A 19,373-nucleotide genomic window follows, 5' to 3' on the forward strand; every position below is an offset into this window, starting at 1 on the left:
CACCCGGGTGGTTCAGTCAGTTGAGCGTCCAGCTTCGGCTCAGGTCATGATCTCCTGGTTCGTGGGTTCGAGCCCCGCGTCAGGTTCTGTGCTGACAGCTCAGAGCCTGGAGCCTGTCTTCAGATTCTGTGTCTCCCTCTCTCTCTGACCCTTCGCTGCTCATGCTGTCTCTCTCTCTCTCTCTCAAAAATAAATAAAACATTAAAAACAATTTAAAAAAAAGATCAAAAGGAGTTTAGGGGGTAGCATTAAAAGAATTTGGTAACAGATTAGATGTAAGACCTAAAAGGGAGGGAAAATTCAGAAATTAACATGAGGCTCTTAGTTTTAACAATTTAACAATTAACTAGGACTTAGAATGTGGGAGGAAAAAGAGGTTTTACCGGGGGTGAGAGGAAATGATGAGCTGGCTTTTTGGATGCACCGAGTATATGCTTCTGGGACATGTAGGTGGAGTGGGTGGGTGAGGAGGGTAAAGAGGTGAGGATTTCTATGTCAGCTTGTTCTACACAGGGGAACCGTCCTCCTCAAGAGAAGTGCGAGTGGATCCTGCATATATCAGAATTTGAGGAAGGAAGAGGAACCAGAGAGGAATGAAAGAGACTTATGACAAACAACCAGCTGAAACACAAGAGAAGAGTCAGAATAGAGAGATTTAAGGTAAGCACACATAAGCATTTCGACATAGAATTATACACTTGTAAAGCTGGCTTTCCTTCTTAGGCAATTTGGGATGCTGGAACATAGACTTGGTGGCTTAAACAACAACATTTATTTCTCACTGGATGGGATGTTCAAGATCAAGATTCTAGCAAATCCCATGTCAAGTGAGAGTACCCTCTCCTTAGTTTGTTGATTGCTGCCCTGTTGTATCTTCACGTGGAAGGGGAGGAAAGAGATCTTGGGTCTCTTTCTCTTTTTCTAAGAGCACGAATCCCATCATGAGGGCCTCACCCTCAAGACCTACTCTAACCCAATCACATCCCAAAGGTCCCACCTCCAAATATCATCACACTGGAGATTAGGTCTTCAACATAGGAAATTTAAGGGGAGGCAAACATTCAGGTCATAGAACATTTTCCCACTACATCATGCTTTCTTGAAGTTTGCCAGTAGAAGGGAGGCAGTGTTAAGAGGATGTTTTTCCTAGGATGGGAGAGTCTTGAATATATTTTTGGGCTTATGAGGAGGAGCCAAGTGGAAGGTGAAGGTGGATAAGTGATGAGTAAGGTCCCTGATGAGGCAATGGGAACCAGAACATGCCTGTGTCTGTATCAGAATAAGCAATTCCATATGCTAGTATTTATGTATTCAATTTGCTCTTCCCTAGAGTCTTTCTCATGACATCATTATCAACATTTCAGGTCTCAGGAAACTTTTTCATGTAAAAAAGTACTATAATTTAGATATCTCCAAGACCATGTTTGGTCCTAAATTTTTAACTTTATAGCTTTTTCTATAAAGTCCACTATAGGCAAAAGGTAAGGGGAGCCTATGCCTCTACTGCCAGACTCTAATGGGGGGGGTCTTCGAATGGCCACTAGATGGCCCACCAATTTGGCTAAGGTTAGTCATGTAGAAAAAATCATGAAGGTGTATTGCATTTATACGCCCAAGGATCATGAAAAATGAGGAAACAAATTGGCTGTCATTCTTACTTTTGTAAATCAGGCAGCGCCAGATATTAGAAACCCTAAAAGAGACCCTTACCAAATTAACCATGAAGACTGGCAGAAATTGGGTAAACTCTCCTTCTCTATGCCCTTTACAGAGTAAGAAATTCCCCTTACACCAAGAAGGGCTATGCTAGGCTTTAGGGGAACAATGGCAACATAGCTGACCCAGGATTGGGTCAGTTATAAGACAGAAGGGGGAATGTAAGGACGCAGGTCTGAGACAATAGAAGGGCACACATTGCCCAAGGCAGATGGGACCACCCTTGTAACACCCAATCAGGAAAGGCCAGCTAATACCCTTAACATTTCTAAGGGCAGGCCTAGAAGGCTAGTCACACCCTATGTGAGGGTCCTGGGTCTACTCTGTAATTGGTTAACATTCTAAATGTTGTAATTGTATAAACTTGCTGTCAATAATATTGTATAATGATTGGATCACTGTACCTGTGTCACAATTTCCTGTAACTCCCCCTTCCCAAACCCATAAAGGCCCTACCTGGCCTTTGTTTGGGGCTCTCAGCATGGATCCACCAGGCCAGTAAAGGGCGAGCCTAAGCCTGTAATAAAGCCCTTTGCTTTTGCATGCATGGAAAAAAAAAAAGTCCACTATACCAGAACTGAAAATAACTTTCCGAGTTATTGCATGGACTTATCTTCCTGCCTCCAAACCATATCTGCTGCAAATACTTCTGCCTCTAGAAGGAGCCACAGACATATCATTGAGACTTGGTTCAACTCTGTTTGACTATATTTAATTTTAGATTATGGAGTACAAATCCTTGTCAAAAGACAGCTGGCCCAGTACAGAAACACCATCTTCATCAACTACTGGGCCTGGAGCGCTTGAATTCTTGGCAAAGAATTGTCCCTTGATCTATCTAAACTCAAGTAACTAGTTTTGCAACACGCCCCCCGCCCCCCTTCATTCATTTAGATTTGACATCCTTAAGAGGGATTCAACCCAACAGGTGTTCAGAAAGCTTAAAAGTCCAGTTTTTCAACTCAAAAAGGGGCTGAAAAATCTATTGTTTAGACCTGGAGCTTTTCCTGACCCTCTGAAATGCCTTGGGCAGCCACAGGACAGTCACAGGTTACAGTGTGCAGAAACTGCTGACGGTAGAGAAGTGCATTTTCTTCTTCCTGTCTGTTTTAAGTGTCTCTGCAGCAGTAAAAATTATGTCTGCAGACACTTGCCGGAGTCCAGCTCCAGCAGGTCCAGGATTCCCTGAAGGATGGATGGTGTCGGCAAGAGAGAGTGAGAGAGCCTTGAGTTTCTTTCTGATCATCAGGCAGGCATCTCGGCTCTGTCTGATTCTCTAGCTTTATTTATGGTGAAAGGTACACGGATCAGAAAAAACAGTAAATGATTTCTCATAGATAATTTTTACAATTTTTCAGGACATGGGTTCTGCAGAAGTTACAATTATAGTAGTAACGATTGTCATAAAAAATTTAGCTACAGGCCCTGATGCTATTATCTAGGAAGGGAAGATATATATATATACATATGTTTGTTTGTTTTTTTTACAAAACTTCAGATATAGCCCTAAGGAAGTGACCTTTAACCAAGAGGCAAACAGCATTGTTTAGTAAAGGTCAGTTTTTTATGAGTAAGGGTCATTAGACTATTTATAACTCTAAGAGAAAGTTCCCAGGAAAAAAAACAGGATTCCCAAAAGATGATTGATACATTTTATTGCAACAGAGTCCAGGCCTAGAAAGTAGTCAATTATCAGTTAATTGCTCAGCTAGGAGGAAAATTATATGTTGCTTGCCTTAGTCGCATTAGGGTATATCTAGTTTACTCATCTTTCCCCTGACCAGGTGCAATCATGCCTCAGGGACAGGGCAGAGGTGCAGGCTGCTCCTGACACTAATCAGCAAAGGACTCCAAATTTGGTGCCTAAGCAGAAATGAAAGTTACATGAGGGTAGATTTTGGTAGCTGTCTAGGGGCAAGAGACCATGCAAATTGCTGTACCCTCACCAGGAATTTTCACTCAACCGGTAAATTCAGATAGCTCCCAACAGACACTTTTACTTATCAGTCCAGTTTTTGTGCTTCTTTACCTGGGGTCTTTCCCTAACCCCCCACCCCTGGCAGTGGTATTTGTTTGCTTCTCGCAAGATTCTCTATGAACCCTTGGAAAAATTTTTCCCAAAGGGAAACAATGTTATTTCTTCTACATCTGTGGGAAAATCACCTTTCAAGTGTTGGTTGTCTGGTTTGGGGGCTTTCTGTGGTTTTCCTGAAGGGTCATTTCTGTGTGTCCCATCAGCAGTTGCAGAATGCTAGAGTAGCTGAGGCAACTTTCTAGACACACATCTACTGGCTGCTTGGAAGAGATCTCTAAGACAGCCTGCAACCAAATGTCTCTCTTTCCTTCTGAGACATAGGAAATTCTGTTTATGATCCAGGTGGAGTGTCAGATAAGTGCCTCCAGTCAGGATGTTCTCCCCCTTGTTGTTGGTGGGAGGGTAGAGAATCTTCACTACAGCACAGAAGTCAAGGCTATCTGTAGTTTCTCCCCTGACATGTGTATGATCATTCAACCTGAAGGCTGGGCTATTTTATATTTCTGGGTGTGAATGGGAGAGGATGGGCCATTGCCTACAGGAGAAGGTATTCTCATCTGGCTTCCCTCTACCTCCACCTCCACCAAGACCCTGAATTTTGCTTCACAGGGAAGATTGAAGCCACAGCTCACGAGGTTTGTCAAGGTCTTCCCTTAACGTGTTCAATCCCATCCCCAACCATGAGCCTTCTCACTTTCATTGCTTTCTTCTCAGGGGATGGGATAGTTTTTGTGCAGTTCAGAGCCAAACTCTTTTGATCTGGATCCCAGCCCCTTCTATCTCTTCAGAGTCTTGCTTCCTCAGTCATTCCCTCTCTCCTATAGCTTCAAAAGCCTGCATTCTTAAAAAAATAAACATAAAAGAGCAAACAGCCACCCAACTTTACACCAAGTATCCTCTGTCTCTTTCCACTTACAGTCAAATTCCAAGAATCATCTTGCAGTAATCACATGGTGACTCACCTTCTGCTGACTCCTCATCCACTACAACGAATCTGCTACCTCCATCTTGCCCTGAAATTGCTCTGAGGCAGATACGTTCTCCTTATCAAACCCAATGTTCCTTTTCTGGACTTTTTTGGCTTTTCTGTGGCATCGAATGTCTCTGACCACTCTGTTCTCCTTGAGACCCTTAGTTTTCAGGTAACCAGTTTCTCCCATCTCTGTCTGTGATGGAAAGTTCAGCCTCATCAGTGCTCTTCTTTCCCTGCTGCGTCTTGAATGGTGGTATTTCTACAGATTCTTTGTTCCTTATATTTCCTGAAGTTCATGCTCTCCAGATGTTGCCATCCACATCCACTGCTTTTTCTATTATTCATGTACTGAAGACTCCAAAGTCCATCTTCGGTTCAAGCCTCTCTTCTGAACATCTGATTGTTTGGATGCTTCCAAGTCACATATCAGACTCAAAATATTCAAAGCTTATTAGCTTCTCTTCTAAGCTGCCTCCCCTTCTTGTGGTCCCTCAGGCTCCCAAGGGAGACAGAAGACACTGGGGAGCCATTGCCACTCCTATTACTCACAGCCTCTTTGATGCACTTAAAGCACCAGCAGATTGAGCTCCTTTGAAGTTTCATATCCGACTTTGTATTTGCTATCGACCTAATGACTCACAGAGTGTTATGAAAATTAAGTGACACAGCATGTAATTGATGTGCCTAGCACTTGATAAAAATCTTAATGAAGCCAAACCCAAGAAAGTAGCATTTCCAGGTGCCTCTATTCTTTAGTATATACAGGCCACAGGGAATTAGCATTTCCTCTTTTAAGCCATTAAACTCTGTGTTTTACACAGTGCACAGAAAGAGCAAAGTCATTAAGTAGTCTGCTGGCTTGAAAGATTTAAGCCACTGAGAGTCTCCAGAAATCAGGCTTGATCTGATTTTGGAATCCCCACGTGACTGATATGACTTACGTTGCCAGGAAAAATAGGTGAAGTACGTGAAATGTATGAGTTTTATTTGTTTGTTCCTAGGCTACCACTGACTGAAAATACCTCTTCTCCCTGTAGGATCTCCCCTTTCTGGGACTTGTGTGCTGGGCGGATGCACATGATCATGCTGGTCTCTATTCTCTCTCCTGCAACCCTTTCCTTTCTGTGAGGAGGAGAGCTATTGTAAATCCAAATTTATTTTGTTGAGCATTCAATCATGTGGAAAATGTAGTAATAAAATTTATTCTTTTTGGTATTCTCCAATATGATGCAAATTATCTGACCTTTTACAAATTTATCATGCAGTGAAACATAGCACTATTTGCTTAAAGAATACAGTAAATGTATTAGCTCATGTAACAGGTAGATTTTTCTTCTTTCAGTGCATTCATCCTGGACCTCTGCCCTATGTCAGCAACAATGATGGTGGGCTGGAGAATGCCATGTCCTGACTGGCTTAGATCCGACTGGCAAGGCAGTGATTTTAAAGTGGGAAAGAGCTACTGTGCGCAGGTGATAGCTGTGGAGCACAGGATAGCGGTAACTTTTCCTGAAGGATGGGTTGCCTAATAAAATGGCGGACACCTGAACAGGAAAACGTCATTCTACTAGTGGAGACATATGCCGCTAACAAATACCCATTACATGTCACATAATGAAGGTGAAGGAAATGGAAGGGGAATAAGGGATGAAGTAAAGGGATTGCCGGAAGATTCTTTGGGAAAAAGAAAGATGCATATGTAGTGGCAACAGAGCTCCTAGAAGGAAAAAAAAAAAAAAACCAGAAGACAAAAGAAACTGAACAAAGAAAAGCAAAGAATGATTTAATTGGAAAAGAGTTTGAGTTTGAGGGGAACAAGGAATTATCCTAGGACATTTGTTTTTTATCTGTTTTTAGTGAAGAATTTCCAACTTTTAATGTGTTTTGCTTGGCTCCTCCCCTCTTAGTGAAGCACTTAAAAAATAAAGTTTTGCTAATGGTTGCTATGGTCAGGCTTTATTCTCAGTTTTAGGGTGAGTATTGCTGATAGAATCAGTACTGGGTGTCTCTTCAGATTATGGACTGGCACGTTAGACTGCCACATCCCCTGTCCTTCTGTCCGTTGACTGTTTGCCATAGCCACTGTTGGTTCACCACTGGTCCCGTCCAGCTAAAGTTCTGGAAGGTTGACCAGAATGAAGAAATACAGCAACCAGACAGATTTTTTTGTTTTAAATATGCAACCAAGCAGAATAAACAGTTTGGCTCTCTTTTTAAAGAAGGAAATGTTTGTCATACCAAGTTTCTAGGCCTGGGAGGCTACTACCTTCATCATGGACTTCAGTGTTACTGACGGGAAATTAATTAGCCCCCCTAGCTGGTGGATGAGGCAGTGAAATATAACCACCCCTCAGAGCCTATAGCCCCAATTGACAGACCCTTAACAATGAATAATACAATCTCTTCTATCATTTACTGTTTCTTAACATTTAGCAGACCTTGATTAAAGTGGCCTCTTTGGTTACAAAAGTTTTAATGACATTCTGTCACTTCATGCATCTGGTTTTCCATATTCCCACTTTGGTCCTTCATAAACAGGGAGAAGAGGGAACTTTCCACTTATTCAGAATAGTCCATTCCAACTGCTAAAGAGATCCAGGCTTCTAATAACTAACGGATGAACCTAAGAGATTTGAGAAGACAATAAACAAGTGAGCAGGCTGCTGAGGGAAGTATTTCCGATTCCTGGCAACTTTAAATAAGTGGATAGGCAACCAGAGCAGATGTCCCCAGTCAACAGCTCAGGCAGCAATCTGGGGATGTCATCTGAATAGCAATAAACTATCTCTCTGCCCCCAATCCTTCTTCTGTTTTGGCTTCCAAGATGATAAAAAAAAATCTCTTTATTGATCAGGGTTCTGGGTTCAGAGTGAAGGTCTTTGTGAAATAAATATATTCTATAACTCTGTAGTTATACCATGCAAATTCCACAAGGTCTTTATTAGAAAGACTCAACTTCAGAGACGCCTGGGTGACTCAGCTATGAAGCATCTGACTTCAGCTCTGGTCATGATCTCTCAATTCGTGAGTTTCAGTCTCACATCCGCTGAGCTCGTGCCCTGCTTGGGGTGAGCCCTGCTTCTCTCTCCTCCCTCTTTCTCTCTCTCTCTTTGTCTCTGCCACTCCTTGGCTTCTCTCTCTCTAGCTGCTGTTCTCTCACTTGTGCCTTCTCTTTTGGAAGGAAGGAAGAAGGAAGGAAGGGAGGAAGGAAGGAAGGAAGGAAGAAAGAAAGAAAGAAAGAAAGAAAGAGAGAGAGAGAGAGAGAGAGAGAAAGAAAGAAAGAAAGAAAGAAAGAAAGAAAGAAAGAAAGAAAGAAAAGAAAAGAAGGAAGAAAGAAAGATTGGAAGGGAGGAAGGAAGGGAGGAAGGAAGAAGGGAAGAAAGGAAGACTCAACTTCACACAAAGAGGGTGAAAATACACTCGGAACTCAGAGGATGGTGTGCAGCTTTCCCTTAGTAGTATGAAATCTTTACATAAAAGCCTTTCTGTTCTTATTGACTGCCACTCAGCATTTTATTGAACTCGGATGGTCTCTAAGAAAGACCTTTTCCTTTCTGTCTCCTTTCTCCCTCTCTATGAACCTGGATCCTCCACATCAATACTTTGTGTCCAAGGTCAAGGAGACCTGACAAATTTGTGACTGGGAATTGTAGACCTGTGCTGTACATTAGAGTCACCACTAGCCACACATGGCTACTGAACACTTAAAATGTGACTGGTTTGGCTAAGGAAATGGATTTTTGAATTCAGTTTAATTTTAATTCATTTAAATTTTTAAAAATTGAAGCTATTAAACAACACTAAAACACAATTCTACTGTTGTGGTAAGACTATATTTCACTGTATGCTTTGAAAATTTACCATTGAATTGAGATGTACTAAAAGTGTAAAATATAGTTTAAAGACACTTTTTAAAAGGATGTAAGTGGTCTCAATAATTTTTATATTGACTAAATGTTGAAATAATGATATTTTGGATAATTAGTCTAACGTTTATTATTAAAATTAATGTTCCCTTTTTACTGTTTGAATGTGGCTATTAGAAAATGTATATATGTGGCTCTGATTCTCATAAGCAGCAGTTTTTAGATTCTCACATTCTTTGGGATGGAGTTCCTACTGAGTACAGTAGTCTTTCCTCACCTGTCGCTTTGCTTTCTGCAGTCAACCTCAGTTTGAAGGCAGATTATTCTCCTTTTGACTTCTGGTCAGAGACCCTAGTAGACTAACACCAGGTCACAATTCCTACATCTCATCACATAGGCATTTTATCATCTCACAGCATCATAGGAGGAAGGGTGAGTACAATACACTAAGATACTTAGAGAAAGAGAAAGTCCACATTTATATAACTTTTATTACAGAATATTGCTATAATTGTTTTATCACTAGTTATAAATCTCTTACTGTGCCTAATTTATATATTAAACTTTATCACAGGTATGTGTATATAGGAAATATAGAGCTCAGTACTATCCATGGCTTCAGGTCCATTTGAGGCCTTGGAACATGTCGCCCGTGGGTCAGGTGGAGGGGAATCCTGCACACTCTTCTGTCTTGGTTATAGAGATCTCTGTTCATACCAGAAGTTCAATCCAAAAGACTGGTCTCCCTCTCCAAGGTGAGGGAAAACCAAGAATGGAGAACAAACCTCATCCTGAAGGCATCACCAGCTGTAACACTCAGCATCAGGGTATCCGAGTTAGCTGTCTTCAGCTGGGTGGGTAATGAAGGCAGTGGCCCAAGGGAGTTTGGATGGCTGGGCTGGGAGAGAAAGGAGAGGAAAGTGTAGACAAGTAAGAGAATACTGCAGAGCATGGAACATTTTCAGTAAGGGTACTTGAGCGCTCATTTAAGAGGCAGACCCGTAGACACGAGTATTTTGGGTTCCTGGAGAGGTGAGTGTACTATAAAGGAGAAAGAGGAAACTGAACAGAAGATGGAAACACCTCCAAAGAAGCTTCGGGATGGATTGCAGGCAAGCATTCTTCTGGAGACATCAGTTTAAAACACACGGCACTGTGATATCCCTTCTGATGTCAGGTAATACTCTTCCAGAGTCTATTTCTGGTCATCCATGGAACTGGTTTCAAGGTCCTTCCATGGTTGCTACAGCTGCCCCAGTGACTCTGTGCGATCCTAATACCCACATCAGTGTCCTTTTGAAGAGACAGCTAGGTTGTCAGGGAACAAAGAAATTCTTCCTTGTCTTCTGAAGTCCAAAAATGTGGAATTTAAGTGGTTCTTTTTTTTATATTTCTTTATTTTTATTTATTTTTTATATTTCTTTATTTTTATTTTTTATTTATTTTAAGAGAGACATAGAGAGCGAGTGGCAGAGAAAGAGGGAGACAGAATCCCAAGCAGGCTCTGTGCTGTCAGCTCGAACTCACAAACCATGAGATCATGACCTGAGCCAAAATCAAGAGTCAGATGCTTAACTGATTGAGCCACCCAGGAGCCCTACTGTGGCTCTTGATGTCATTTACACTCATTTATCTAATTTAAGATATTTGTCATGTTCAATCATGCCATTTTATAGATGAGAGAGAGTGTGCCTGAGAGATTACGTACCTTCCCCAAGATCAGCCACTAATTAGGATCAGCTGAACCCACTAAAAACAGATTTGGGACTATGTCTTCAGGCTCCGGAGTCCTAGTTGGGGCCTACCGCTATCAGACCACTTACACTGGTTTTAGCTGATGGGCCCACACTAATTGTAGCTTACTTGTAATTTCAGGTCTCTGAAGATCCCACTAGATCCCTGATGGCCATATATGCTACCCCTGTATGCTGATGGTCTGGTAAAGATCATTGTGTATTTAATCCAGTACATTTTGAGTTTAAATATATTGTGGGCACAAAGTATGCTTTATAAGGTTTTTAGTGGATAAAAATGACAGCGAAATTTCTAACTTAATAAGCTTTGGGGTAAGAAAGTATTCTCAAAAAACATTATTTACCTCTCATTTTAGAGCTTATTTCCTGACCATCAGCAATATTTTGTGAGAAAAGGATGAAATGTGGTTAATACTATCTAAAAATTAAAAATTTTAAATTAGAGCTATTTAAAAATATCAAAAAATTAGCATCCGAATAAATAGCTTGCCTTGGTAATTATAAATCAAGAGAGAACAATTTTGGGAGGCTAAAGTGATTAACCAAGCCATATGGGAGAAATCATATTCATGGTTTCTCAAAAATATGGAAAGCTGTTATAAATGGCACTGTTTCTATAGGGAATGAAATATATAATATCTAGAAATGTCTCTATAGTAAACACTATATTGTATCATTTCATCTATTTTTTCCAATGAGAATGGGTCAATACACCAACTGTGTGGTTGGTTGTGTTTTTTTTTATTACCATAAGTAAATGAAATTAATGGACTCTGTTAGGATAAACTATATGATATATGGAATTCATGTTTCCTCTCTTATGAGGAGTTTTTGTATATGAAATCTTATGTACATATGATTAAAATATGTGATTTATAAGCAAAGAAAAAAACAGCTTTAAATTTTTTTAAACATTTATTCATTTTTGAGAGACAGACAGAGTGTGAGCAGGGAAGGGGCAGAGCGAGAGTCACAGAATCTGAAGCAGGCTCTACGCTCTGACTGTCAGCACAGAACCTGACATGGGGCTTGAACCCACATACTATGAGATCATGACCTGAGCTGAAGTTGGACACTAAACCAACTGAGCCACCCAGGTGCCCCGAAAAAATAATGACTTTAAATCCTAGTGGTCTGTGCTCCAAACTTGTGGCTGATATGGAAGCTTTTTTCTTTTTAAAATATTTTTTATGTTTATTTTTGAGAGAGAGAGAGAATGTGTGTGTGTGTGAGAGAGAGAGAGAGAGAGAGAGAGAGAGAGTGAGCGCGCGTGCACTCAAGAGTGTGGGGGAGGGGCAGAGAGAGAAGGAGACAGATTCTGAGGCAGGCTCCAGGCTCTGAATTGTCAGCAGAGGGCCCGATGCAGGGCTCAAATTCACAGACTGAGAGATCATGACCTGAGCCAAAGTCAGATGCTCAACCAACTGAGCCACCCAGGTGACCCCTGGTATAGAAAAGCCTTTTGAAGCCCATGCTATTATTAAACAATTCAAAATTTCTATGGCTATATATGTTTAGATAATATTAACTCCTCAACTAGCTACCCTGTGGCGTTTTGCATGCAATTCTTCATTTTTTCCGTCTGTATTTTTTCTCATCTAGCTTTTTCAGAAATGTTATTCCTATTTCTGTCACACTGTCGCCTTTCAGTTTGTCTTGCAAGAATGTAACATCAGCAGCCAAATGAACCTATGGAAGAAAAAAAAAACAGGCCTGAGTCATTTACTTTTAAAAAATAAAAAACTCTCCAAATTTTTTTCCAGCTTTATATAACTAATAGGGGCTCCCTTTCCTTACGGGATGGTAAAAAAAGAGTTTGCTCTGTGCCCTTTGCTGTGTGTCCTCCAGGTGTGACCTGGCTGTGTGTCGGCTCTGTGGTGGGAGTCTGCAGAGGAGTGTGGGCCAGGACAGGCTCAACCTGAGGACACTGGGGCAAGCCCACTTTTGCTCACGATGCAAAGCTCAACTATGCGGCCATCTCTAGAAGAACACAAATTCCCAGCTCAGAGATAGCCTTGACCCAATGTGCCTTGTCAAGCAGAATTTCCCAGGATAAATGGGTTCTTAAACAATCAAATTCTAGTGGACTTACTATCAGCCATTCTGTCATTAGTCAAATAGCGTCACTTGTCCTAACAGCACGTAGCAATCACTCACGACTTTGAGAGCTTTGCAAAAGTATCAACTAAATAAATTATAAATATAAAATTAAAGATTGAAATTACAGACATGAATATTTGATATCTGGCCCTTCTTTTCCACTATAAAGAATTTCCCACTTTCCATACATTGAAGTAATCCCACAGGGCTTCCTTGTCTATTCATTAAAATGGATTCACATAAGAATAGCATATTGCTGACCAACTACCCTCGGCAGAATATCTGTTCAGCTCTTTTAAGTTATTGGCATAAGTAAGATACTTTAACAAAAGTACTTGGTAAAAGCAAATAATAAGTGAAAAAGCCTGGGTCTAGTTGGCAATTGAAATATAGAAGCTACGTTCACCCTCATTTTCCCCCCATAGGATCTTTTTCATCTTTGTCAAAATATAACAGAAGGCCAATTAAAATGAACAAGGAGGCTACATTGAAGCTATTTGGATATTTGAGGTCATGTGAGGTCTGATAGCTATTTGTCATATAGGATATAGAATCAAATGTTGTCTGTGAAAGCTGGTGAATTATTTATCTTATTTTTGCCTTTGTTATATGGTTCCTCCCTTTGCCTGTAAGTTCCCAGAATATCTCCCTTCCTCTTTCTTGATTTCTTGATTATAGGGGAAGCCTAAAAATTGGTAGGATAGAGCACAGAAGATCTGTGTGAATAATACATTATGTCTATTGTTTAACTCTTTTGGATTACCTGTTATTATATCCTTCCTCTAATTATAACAGATAATTGAAAATTATATGCATGCCTCATTATTGGGTAAGTCAACACCTGTCTAGTCTTTGACCACTCTCTGGTGCCACCACTCTTAAAAGCTCAGCTTCTGGGAAAATGAGACTTTGTGGACTGTTACTTCTTTCTAAGTTGCCGTTGACTCAATAGTCTTTGACAGATTGGCTTCTTCCTTCAGGTTCTTATATACAGTTTTACTAAGGTACTTCCTGACCTTTCAGTTCCTACATATTGTGAATATTTTTCAGGTCTTGTTTCACTTAGCTTCTCTGCTCTCCTTGATCTTGGGAATCACTCCCTCTTCTTCTTCTAAATTCATATTCAAGTTAGTTAACATACAGTGTAGTCCTGGCTTCAGAAGTAGAACCCAGTGACTCATCTCTTACACATGACACCCAGTGCTCATCCTGAAAAGTGCCTGTCACCATTTAACCCCTCACACTTCCCAGCAAACCTCAGTTTGTCTTTGTATTTAAGAGTCTCTTATGGTTTGCCTCCTTCTTTGTTTTTATCTTATTTTTCCTTCCCTTCCCCTATGTTCATCTTTTGAGTTTCTCAAATTCCACATATGAGTGAGACATATGATATTTGTCTTTCACTGACGGAATTATCCGCTTAGCATAATAAACTCTAGTTTCATCCACGTTGTTGCAAATTGCAAGATTTCATTCTTTCTCATTACTGAGTAGTATTCCATTATATCTATCTATCTATCTATCTATCTATCTATCTATCTAATCTACCACATCTTCTTTATCCATTCATCAGTTGATGGACATTTGGGCTCTTTCCATACTTTGGCTATTGTCAATTGTGTTACTATAAACATTAGGGTACATGTGCCCCTTTTAATTTTTTGGATAAATTCCTAGGAGTGCAATTTCTGGGTTGTAGGTAGTTCCATTTTTAATTTTTTGAGGAACCTCTTGAAATAGCCTCCTTTGTTTCTGACTCCCTTCTTTCCTGGTATTTTCCCACCTGTGATTACTCCTTCTTGGTATCCTTTGCAGTCTTTGTATTGTCTCTTCAACTTACTCATGTTTTATTGCTTCCTACAATTCCGCCTGTGACTTCTTTTCCTTCCTACTCTGCACACTCCGTAGCCATCCTTTGACAGTTCCAGTGACTCTTCAGCCCACATGTGTGGCTTCCAGACATGTATAGAAACTGCTTATTGGATAGCATCACTTGTTTGTGTGTTAGACACCTCAATTCTAGAATCTTCCAAGCTGAACTCCTCACTTTATCTCTCCCAACCCTCAACATACCCCACCTTGTTTTGCTCTCTTGGTTAACAGTACAACCATCCTTACAGGATGCTTAGAACCCTAAATTATTCCTGAATCTTTTCCCCAATCTTGTTCCTTTTAGTCAACGAATAGCCTAGTCTTACATTTAATTAATTAATAATCTGCCTTATTGATGTTGTTCACGTCGATCGCCTCTCCACTCCTCTTGTCAGGGCTTTATTCTCGTTCATCCACTTCCTAACTGTCCTCTTCTTCCCTCCAGCATTGTAACCAGCACACTTTCACTTTGTTGACAAAGGGATAACATTCCTAAAACACAAATTTAAAAATATCATTCCCTTCTTTATAAACCTACAATGGGTCTCTGCTGCTTTCTTAGAACAATCTTTAGATGTGCCCCACCACTTTTTAAAAATCAGGACTCTGTAAAGAATTGAAACCTCCTCTCTCAAGACAATATCTCCATCTACATGTCACCCATATGGAACTAATTCAAGTTCCTCATTCTTTCAATGAAACATTCTTTTTGTGTCTTTGGCTATGCTATTCCTTTTACCTGGAACATTATCTTCCTCTGCTCCCCTTGCCCCATGGCCTTCACCTAACTCCTATTTCTCCTGGTTTCTCTAGGAAGTTATCTCAGCCCTACCAGCCCCCCCCCCCAAGCCAGGTCCTCCTCTAGCCATTTATCTACACCTTTTTACAGAACTATTGGGCTTCTCTACTGGACAGAAACTCTTGAAGGGTAGCAACTATGTCTTACTGACCTTATATGCTCAATGTCTTTTTTTTTTAAATAGTTATCTGGACTTAGATTTATTTGGAAGCACAATTATTTACTTAATTTCCCACACAAATTAAATTCACTAGAATATTGCTGTCCGTGCTACTTTTTTTTGGATAATGTAATTCCTATATTTCAAACTATTTTAAGGCCTTTTAAAATCTCTTCTTTTTTTTCTTTGCATTCATTTTTATTTTTTTTAAATATCTTTTTAAAAATAATTTATTGTCAAATTGGCTAACTTACAGTGAGTACAGCGTGCTCTTGGTTTTGTATGTAAGCGACGAATCACGGGAATCTACCCCCTCCAAATCAAGAGCATATGCTAATCGCTGTCTTTGTTCAGTCAATGAATGATTCAGGTGTGGAAGCGAGACTCCAAAATAGACTGCAGTGACCTTCACCTCCTGTTATTCACACCCTCAGGTAGGGCCCTCCCACACTGTACCAGGTAGGCAGCCCCTGTTGTGACTGGATCTACCAGGGGGCCTCTGTGGCAAGGACTTTCATGAAGCCTCTGGCCAACAGCCAGCCAGCTGATGCGGCCACGTGAGTGAGCATGGAGGTGGGTCGTCCAGCCTCAGTCAGGTGTTCAGGGACGGCAGCCCTGAAGGGACCAACAGCTGGACTGTGTGTGTATTAGGCTCAGAAGGGCTCTTAGCCACAACCACCTATCAAAACTCTTCCCGGATTTCTGATTCTTAGAAACTGTCAGAGATAGTAAATATTAGTTGTTTTAAACAGTTGTATCTGGGGGCCATCTGTTGCACAGCACTAGATAAGGAATACACCTGCCAAAATGAAATACGTGCTTTACCATTTCCAGGGCACCTCTGATAATCCCACAGAGTAAATTGCAGTAGCACAGAGAGGATCGGCCAGCAGGGAGCTCTTCCACAAACTCCACCAGAGGATTCTTGTCTAGGATCAGGGAAAACGCAGTCCTGCTTGGGTTGTTACAGGTCACGCTTGGTGTAATTCCCAGGTACGTCTTAAAGGCAACCTAATAAAAAGGGGGAAAAATTCTACTAAAAACCGTAGTCAAGAACAAGTATCTGTTATTAGCAGAACACCCAAATAGTCTGTTCCAGGCAGTGCAGCACAATAATTAAGCACGTGAGTTTGTAGTCAGCCAGCTGAGTTCACCCTCAGCTTTGGAATGTACTCACCCTATGACCTGTACAAGTCTTGAAGAGTTTTATTTTTAGGGACTATCCTAAGGAATATGCTTTATGAAACAGAGTTAGGCATTATTTTGCAAAATATCTTTTTCAAAAATAAATATCCTTCAGGAGGGTAAGACATGAAAATATTAGTCATCAACTTCCTAGTATGATAGGTGCCACATGAACCTGGTAAGGGATAAGATCCTGAATAAGAAAGAGACCCAAGACATACTTGCCACAATGGGAAGGTGGTAGAGTGGAGGATGCTGTTGGACCATCAGACCAAGGGTGTGCTTTAGAAGGTGCAGGAAGTAGGTCATAAAGGATGACAAGTCTCTAAGAAGGCGCAAGGGATAGTGGGGGTATGATTCACATAAATGAATTGTAAAGTAACTTCTCACAAAGGTCTGCTGTATTAAAGGGCTTACAGAATTTCACAATGTTGAGATGGAAAAAATCTTGGAGACTATTCATTTTATACCTCCAGTTTCATAAATGAGTAGGTTGGGATTCAGAGAAGTTAAAATGTCATGGACAAGGCTGTGCTGTTGCTCAGTTCCTAGGCTCCTGGGCCAAGGCACATTCTTTTCACAAAATGCACTGGAATTTGAAGTTAATTATTGGGAACTTGTTAACTTGTCTTTCCAGTGTCTTAATTTAATTTTTAAAAGGTTGATTTTTTTATTTTGAGAAAGAGCAGTGTGGGAGAGGGGCAGAGAGAGAGCGAGAGAGAGAGAGAGAGAGAGAGAGAGAGAGAGAAAAGAGAGATAATCCCAAGCAGGCTCTGTGCCATTAGCATAGAGCCCAACATGGGGCTCAATCCCATTAACTATGTGATCATGACCTGAGCTGAGGTCAAGAGTCAGACACTTAACCAACTGAGCCACCCAGGCACCCCAGTTAATTTCATTTTTAAAATTAAGAGCAGTGTAGGACAGAAGTGGAAACCATTTTCTTAAATTATTTATAATTAGAAGTCCTGAAAGGCTCATCATTCATTCAATAGGTACTCACTGCATTTCTAGCACATGGTGGGGAGTTCAATAACTATTTGAAAAACAAATTATTAAATGAACATCCATTCTGTGTTTGTTACCATGTTTAGGCCCAGAACACAAAAGTTAATAAAATAGGATTCCTGTTTTATAAGAGCTCATAATCAAAAAGGGGCTATAGATGTTAAACAAAAAACTGCAATGGTGTTAAGTCTTGTAAGTATAGTGTTCTATATTAGGAAGCAATCCGGCAAATACTTACAGAGAAAGAAACTGCTATTCTGTTCATGAATATTGAATGAGAATTTGCAGGGTGGACAGGGTGGGAGTGGGAGGTGTTTTAAGTAGAGGGAACATGTCATGGGCAGGAAATGCCATGATCAAGTTCAGGGTAGATTAGCATCTATCAATTGTGGGTAGCACAAAGCCTTGAAGATGTGAGTAAGCTAGGTCAGAATTGAATTTCCTTTTGAAGGATCTCCGTTGTGTGAGCATGAAGGTTGAATTTAGGGCTGAGGGTAAGGCTGGGCATGAAATCAAAGGCAGAGATACCAACCGAGAGGTTACAAGGAAAGAAATGATATGAGGACCTTTTTATTTTGTTTTTCACTGAAAACTCAAATGCTCCCTAAACCTTTCCATAGAAATTTTAAATAGCCCAAATCCTAAAATTTGGCTCAAATCTCTGACACTAGACAGTTTAAGAGGATATAAAATACAACTTTCAGATCTTAAGGTAAGGTAGCAAAAGCAGCAGTCTTAAGTAGCGAGGGAAAAATCGTCATGAGACTCCTGGCCTGGAGACTAGATTTGGCTCTCAGTGAATTGGCTGAAACCTATCGCTGCAAATGTTAATTCTGCTGGCTGGAAAATTCCTAGACTGTTATTTATAGGATTGAGAATCAGAATTTTCTTCTGATTCTCAATCCAAGCTATGTGAAAATACCATAAAATGGAAGCTGTGCACTCAGAATTTACTTGGATGCTGAGTGTTTGGGCCCTGGGTTGTGGTGCAAAAGTCACCAGTAGGAGGCATTATCTGAGCACGGTTGGGAAATTCTCATTCCTAGGGAATGACATTGTTTCCTTATCTGGCTGAATTCGGCTTGAGAAGGAGGACTGTTGTTTCTAAGGAAGAAGGAGCTCCACCCTCGGCCACGGGCACAGCTGCTCGGCCAATAAATAAGGGCAAAGCGTTTTCCCTTTGTGTATCTTCAACATGGATGCTTTTCAGGGGATTTTAAAATTCTTCCTCAACCAGAAAACTGTTATTGGCTACAGCTTCATGGCTCTGCTGACTGTGGGGAGCGAGCGTCTCTTTTCACTGGTGGCTTTTAAGTGTCCCTGCAGCACTGAGAATGTGGTCTATGGGCTGGTTTTCCTGTTTGCTCCTGCTTGGGTGTTACTGATCCTGGGATTCTTCCTGAACAGCAAGGCATGGAGGCTTTTCACAGGCTGCTGTGTGAATCCCAGGAAAATCTTCCCCAAGGGTCACAGCTGCCACTTTTTCTATGTCCTCGGCCAGATCACTCTGAGTTCATTGGTGGCTCCAATGATGTGGCTTTCTGTGGCTCTGCTCAATGGGACTTTTTATGAGTGTGCCATGAGCGGGACCAAAAGTTCAAGACTCCTGGAACTGATTTGCAAGGGCAAGCCCCAGGAGTGCTGGGATGAACTTTACAAAGTGTCTTGTGGCAAAACCAGCATGGCCCCCATGGACAATGAAGAACTGAAACTGTCCCTGCAAGCCCAGTCTCAGGTAAGAAAGGACAAAGTTGCCTTTTTCTCCCCGCGTGAAGTGCTCTCTCTGTACTCATTTCCGGCAGAGCTGAGTCTGAATCCTGCTAGAACGTTTTGAAACCAAATGGAAATTGGAACATGATGCAACATTAAGACAATCTCAGGAAAAGCTTTTTAGAGGTCTGTGGCTCC

The 19,373-nt window shown here is 40.9% G+C and overlaps 2 protein-coding genes across 4 annotated transcripts in view; one reads left to right on the plus strand and one right to left on the minus strand.

Annotated features, from left to right (window-relative positions):
• The first annotated feature begins 526 nt into the window (after positions 1-526).
• CALHM5 (calcium homeostasis modulator family member 5) overlaps positions 527-19,373 on the plus strand; it is a 21,511-nt gene continuing 2,664 nt past the window's right edge. The window contains exons 1-2 of one of the 3 annotated variants that reach the window (XR_003911291.1): positions 527-660; positions 16,107-16,207. Coding sequence is in view for 2 of the 3 variants with exons in the window: in XM_029945594.1 (XP_029801454.1) it covers positions 18,661-19,200 (540 nt within the window). In the remaining variant the exon portion in view is untranslated. Of the gene's footprint in view, positions 661-16,106; positions 16,208-18,605; positions 19,201-19,373 lie in introns of those variants that run through there. The other 2 variants (XM_029945595.1, XM_029945594.1) reach the window with 2 other exon arrangements.
• TRAPPC3L (trafficking protein particle complex 3 like) overlaps positions 11,805-19,373 on the minus strand; it is a 37,500-nt gene continuing 29,931 nt past the window's right edge. Inside the window, exons 4-5 of the mRNA XM_029945598.1 lie at positions 16,098-16,283; positions 11,805-12,033 (exon numbers count right to left, since the gene is read on the minus strand). Coding sequence (XP_029801458.1) covers positions 11,914-12,033; positions 16,098-16,283 — 306 coding nt within the window. The 3' untranslated portion in view covers positions 11,805-11,913. The remainder of the gene's footprint in view (positions 12,034-16,097; positions 16,284-19,373) is intronic.

Source organism: Suricata suricatta, chromosome 7 (assembly GCF_006229205.1).
Source record: "Suricata suricatta isolate VVHF042 chromosome 7, meerkat_22Aug2017_6uvM2_HiC, whole genome shotgun sequence".
In the NCBI taxonomy this organism is placed as follows: domain Eukaryota; kingdom Metazoa; phylum Chordata; class Mammalia; order Carnivora; family Herpestidae; genus Suricata; species Suricata suricatta.